Source organism: Phaethon lepturus, unplaced genomic scaffold (assembly GCF_000687285.1).
Source record: "Phaethon lepturus isolate BGI_N335 unplaced genomic scaffold, ASM68728v1 scaffold50216, whole genome shotgun sequence".
Taxonomy (NCBI): Eukaryota; Metazoa; Chordata; class Aves; order Phaethontiformes; family Phaethontidae; genus Phaethon; species Phaethon lepturus.
Genome location: NW_010547878.1, coordinates 4,131 through 10,076, shown reverse-complemented (window position 1 = coordinate 10,076; position 5,946 = coordinate 4,131). Strand labels below are relative to the sequence as shown.

At 43.2% G+C, this 5,946-nt stretch overlaps 1 protein-coding gene across 1 annotated transcript; it reads left to right on the top strand.

Moving 5' to 3' along the window:
* Positions 1 to 46: 46 nt before the first annotated feature.
* GMNC (geminin coiled-coil domain containing) lies at positions 47 to 3,878 on the top strand (the record flags this gene model as incomplete). Its single annotated transcript, XM_010289772.1, has 3 exons — positions 47 to 127; positions 1,567 to 1,683; positions 3,234 to 3,878. Coding segments are annotated over 3 exons (843 nt in total), but the record flags the coding sequence as incomplete, so codon positions are not given.
* Between the last annotated feature and the right edge of the window lie 2,068 nt (positions 3,879 to 5,946).

Sequence of the window (5,946 nt, the reverse complement as noted above, 5' to 3'; positions counted from 1 at the left end):
AAGCGGGAGCGGGCTAACCCCGCGGCTCTGCTCGCCCCCAGGCCAGCTCCGCAGCCCGCAGCTAGGTGCCCCGGACGCGGCGTGGCGAGGAGACCAGCTGTCCTCCCAGCTCTACAGAAACAAGCAGGTAAGGGCTCCGCGCCCCCAGCAACCTGGCTTTCTCCCCCGCCGAGATTCCTGAACTTTGTATCATGTATCGCCCCTTCTGGGTTGGTTTGGTTCTCACTGGCTCACATGTGAGAAACGGGTGGCAACCCACTTTGTTTGCGTGGGTTTTTTGTTGGGTTTTTTTTTCTTCCTCGCTTGAAGTGTTTGTCTCCCCCCTGTTGTCCCGTGAAGCTGGAACAACTGTTGTGGGGTTCCCTACTCACCTCTCCCCTGTTACAGCATATTGCACCAGCTGCCTTGGCACTAGAGAAGACCAGAGAGGCCCTCAGGCTCTGATGATGCAGAGCTTCATGCTTGTTGACTAAAAATTACATAGCATGTGTCCCCCTGAGTCCACCAGGATTAACTTAATGAGAAATTATTCCACCAGAATTACCTACTTCTATGGAAGATCAACCATTTTGACCAACAAGCATTTCCTTGTTACTTTGTTTTATCTCTTCTTTTCTTTTTTGTAAATCCCATCAAGGGGCAGGAGAAACTCTGAACAGTCCTAGATGAAGGAACCCCAGAAAGATCACTCTGATCAAATCCTTGGAATGATATTTTGACACAGTGAAGTCAATGGAAACATTTGCTAACTTCAAGGTCCCTGGAATCAAACCCTCATTCCAGACATCAGTGTACTTCTTTCTCTGGTTCTACCTCAATCATTTAAATCTGTGGTTTTTAGCCTGCAGTCAGCAGATGCCCAGGTTCCTTGGCAGAAGAGCCCTCACCCTCCTAAAGAAGTCTCCAGAGCTATGATCAGGAGGCAAAAGTCTCTCTGCACATACCCATGCTTCCCATGAAAAAGTATTAGACCTCTGCAAATCAAAACATACCTGTTCAGCTCTTGGGACCAGCACTTATCTCAGCTCTATACATGTACTAGGACTGGCACAGTAGGGTCCAGGATTGAAGGAGTCACTGAGTATTGCTGTATCATAAAGAATGGCAGCTGTATCTTCCTTCTGCACTCTACCCCCATAAATTGTTGGTCTGCAGCTCCTCCTTCTCCTTTTCCTCACCTCCTCACCAGCCAACTATAAATGGGAACGAGGGATGCAAATATGTGCTTACTGCTGCTCAGGAGGAGATCTGGCAGCTGCTGTCATGCCCATGACTGTTTCTGGCTGTTCACAGGGTTACCCGTAATTCTTTTCTGTTATTATTCTGTGGTTAAAACGTTTTTTTCAGAGTAATCTTCTCAAACACACTTGCTAAAGAATAAAGGAAGTCAAAAGCGAAAACTGAACAGTCATGCCCCTTAGATTTACAGAGGCAAGAGGCTGGAGGAGGTGGGTTGAGTTCACAAAACAAACACCCAGATCATCAAATCCAAGCAGCCTGTACCATAGGGCAATTGCTATTAAGTTACAGAGTCAACATCTATTCATCAATATTTCTATTCCACAGCTTCAAGATACTTTGCTTCAGAAGGAAGAGGAACTTGCTAGGTTACATGAAGAAAATAATAACCTCCGACAATACCTGAATTCTGCCCTGATTAAGTGTTTAGAAGAAAAAGCCAAGGTATTGTGTTCAAACCTCTTGTATGACGTGTGCAGAAGAAATGGGTTCAATAGGTGCTTGCCATTAAAATATGTGGAAAGTCTAAGAGTGTAGACAACCTGCAGTGGGAGATCTATTTAATTTCACAGAGCTGCCAAATTGCTGGTCGTGGGTCTAAGGTGACAGTTTCCCCCAGGAATGACATCCTCTCAGGTTCTGACTGTGGAGACAGTATAGCACATGGCATAATTAAGTTTAGTTTAAGTAAGTTAGCTATAAGTAAGTTTATAAGCAAGGTAAAATTATTCAATCTAAAGCTTTTTTCAGTGAAAAGCTCAAATTTGAATATATATTTCGTGAGTGTGTCTGTTTTGTCAATTATGCCTTTTGATAAGGATTAATTCTTCCTTTTTTTATGTTTTGGGTGCTTTCTGTTTTATGTTTTGTTTTGTCATCTTCCAATGGTATGCTTCATTCATTTATATTAGAATACTGACCTAATTTTTTTCAGATTTTTTAATTTAAAAGATTTTTTTTTTAAAGTGAAATGCAAAATTAAACACTTCAGGTGAGATGAAACATTCTGTTAAACTAGAGTGTTGGTGGGTTTTTTTAGTTAAATATTTTAATTCCCTGTTTCTCTTCCAAAATAAAGGTAATTGTTTCTTGTTGACTTAAAGACATTTTTTACTATTCCAGACTTGCCCATGAAACAAAACTATTAATTATTTGCTCAGCTATGTGAATTGGGCATGAGCTAAAAAGGCCTGTAAAAAATAGCAAACTTTCCTTTTACATCCTATTCTGAGTTGACAGTGTGGGATGTCCCCCCTCCCATGCCAAGACCTGGCTCCTGGCCATAGAAAAGGTCTCCTTCAATGGACACAGCAGGGAGACATGGCCACCCATCTGTGTCACGTGGAGACAGGTCCAGGGTGGAACTGCCATGAGAGGTGGCTGAGCAGTGAATTCATGCCATGGTGGGGAGCTTCCCTGTTATTCTCACTTTTCTTTGATCCTTCAAGCATCCAGGGATGTCCTTCAAGGCATTATCCCTTGTCCTGGGATAATGGCAACTAAGGTGGATTAATGAGCTCAAAGCCACTCGATCTGCTGTTCCAAGCTCACCCTGGCCGGGATCACACCTGCCCCAGTATGCCCCACACCTTCACATCCTTCCTCTTTATCAGGCTGCCGCATTGCCCCTGATACCCCAACTCACCTGCCAAATGCCGCTGGCAGCATCAGCACAGAGGAGCGCCATACAGCCAGGTGGGAGCTCTCATTTCATGCCATACCGAGTGAGAATGTAGCCAAAGCACAGGCTTTATTGACATTGACAAATTCTTCTCTTTCATGGACTGGGTTGTTGCAGAAACTGTAAAGACACAAAATAGTTAAGCATATCCATACATTTAAGCACAGGGTGAAAGAAAAAAGTATCTTTTATAAGGACAGTAGTAACCATAGTGCCCATCCAAAATCTGATATCAGAAACATATTGCTTCCAGGTAACTAGAAATGCAGATTTTAATCTTTTCTCTCCACCTAATTTTTTTCTTGTTTCATAGAAACTGCTATCCTGCCATGGCCAAAAAACCTGTGCTATTCTCAAAAGCACCAAGAGGAGATTAAAAGACGACCACTGCTTTGTTCCTCAAGAAACTCCTCATGCTTCCAAAGCTAGAAGGAACCTCTTTAATGAATTCACTGCCTGTGAAGAACAAGCCAGCCCTGCTGTGGACAGCTGGGTCTTGCAGACTTTAGGATTAAAAGATGTCAACACCATTGATGAAACTTCAGCTAACTACAGTGCCCTACCCTCAGACCTTGGAAAAGACACATACTGCCTGAGCCCTGGTGAAGCAATAGACTATGACCACAGAGAAGGAGCAACAGCAGCGTGTAGCTGCAGCCATGTGCCTCCAGCTAACAGCAGTACCCACCCATGCAGTGAGGATTCTCCCCTCCTTCCTCAGTTTTCTTTAGCACCATGTGTCTCCTCGTCAGTGCCAAGCATTTCCTCCCTCCCAGCCTACGGGTTGCCTTATTTGACTGGTGATTTGTCACCCAACAAAACAGAAGTGGCCTTCTCAACATCTCTAAGTCCTCACCGCAACGTGAGAACGCACACCTTCCACCAAGGACAAGCCTTCGTGCGCAGGGATGATGATGGAGGATGGAGATTCACCTGGGTGCCCAAGCAGGCTGAATAATGCACTTGCATCAAAGGTCAGCCATAGGGGATGTAGGAGAGAGACATTTCATCTTGTGCTTGAGAAAGGTTCAGGCATCTGAACCTTCTGGGCTCTGTTAAATGCTACTCTGTCACCTACCCACTCCTCCTTCCCTGCCAGATTTTCACAGGTGTGGCTCCAGATTGCACTTGCACAATTATCTGCCCCAGGCCAGATGTACAAACTGGATCCACTTCTATTGTGCCTGCATTGAGATACCTTCTTCTACTTGCTTCATGGTTTTTGTACTATCAGCTATTCCTTGTTATCTGATAGTTTCCAGGCAGGAGTGTTTTGATGATCACTCCCACGTGCACCAAACTGGAAAGCATTTTGGGAATACAGTTTGGAAATAGCACCTCTCTGACAGATAACATAAGAGGCATAATTTGGAGGCTGAGGATCAGCAGTTTCTAGGTGATTTGTGTCTCTTGTCTACACAGATTGCCCTGGATTAAGGCAACCATGGGTGTTTGTTAATGCGCAACACTAGGCTGACTTACCTGCAGTCACATGGTGCTATCATATTCTTTGATGATGCCTCAAAAGAGACAGGATTTGCTTCTGTTGCCTGGAGGCTACTTAATGACAAGTGATTTAGCAAGTTCAGGGGATTTTGAGACTAATGTGTTTACTACATTGTGTTTTAAAGGTATTTTATCTGTCTGATAAAGTGAGTTTAAAGACTTTGAGCCCTGGAACAGGAACTAGAATTGGAGATGCTGTAACACTGCCATCACCAGCCAAGGCTCTAGCGCAATGTATTAGTGGCAGAAATTCTCATCTGTGGTTAATGTACACTCAGAGCACTTCTTTCTTCTGCAAAGGATGGCTTCCCTTTGCCTGCGGCATCCCACTAGTCTTTTGATGGATTTTATTCCATGTTTACCTGCCTGGTGTTGGAAGCCCTTATAAAAGGGAACAACTCCTGGCTTCATAAGCCATTTCTGTGTCTTCAGTGGGGCTTTTTTTTCAACATCAAGAGATGCACTTGTGAAACTGGAGATTTTCTTTCTAGGGAGCAACTTCTTGACCTCTTTGTCCTGATCTCTGAGAGCACACAGATTTATCTGCAATCAACATCAGCCCAGTGTCAGGGCTGCTTCTTCCTTCTCCCCTAGCCCTATGCTTTCTATGGGAAATGTTTCTCCTGGTTTGGGGAGGCAGTATCACTTAGTGGTTAAGGTGAGCCTTTGGGAACCACAGCCTTCAACACCAGCTCTTGTCTCTCCATGTTTCTGTCAGGCAGTAGTGTGCTGAAGCTGTGATCATCACTACCTTGAGAATGCTTTAAAAAAATCTCTGGAGAGAAGGTGCTCTAGCACTGCACAGGACTTCTAGTAACACTAATGATATGAGGTCAACTGACATGAAGTAAGCTCACCAGTAATTTTTTGTGTTACCTTTCTTTTCTGCTTTATAGTAGTTTGATGCCTAAGTATTGGAAATAGAGCAATTTGGTTATTCTTGCTTTCAGAATCGTCCCAGTGACTTTAAGGAGGTAATTACATAAGTAAAAGTAACCATATGTGAGAATTTCCTTTTAGTGGCTTATTTTCCTATTAAAAAATTAATATTCCTTTATTTTTAGAGGATAAAAATATCTCCAAAATAGCCTCTTGTGCCTTAGAATTGCAGTATTCAGGATTCTCCATCAGGAGCAGTAGCAATTTCCCAGAAGAATTTTAAATAAACAAACTCTGTATTTCTGGATAGTTGGTTTAAAAACATAGGGCAGACTTCCAGAATAGGCGATTTGAAAACATTTGTTGTAGGCCTTATTGCGCTGGATGTAAAAAAGAAAAAACAACAAACCCAAAAAACCCCAGAACACACCAAAACCCCAAAACAAACAATGCACATGGAACAAATACAAATATTTGCTTGGAGGTTTGTTGGAGTCAGTAAAAATGCGGCTGGCTGGTGAAAACTAGTCAGACAAGACCACTGTTTCTACAGCACTATTCTGCTTTTCAATGAAAGCAGAAGACCCTGTCCCAAAACCAGCTTATTTCTTTCTCAAGGCATTTCTTTTCTATTAATCTCC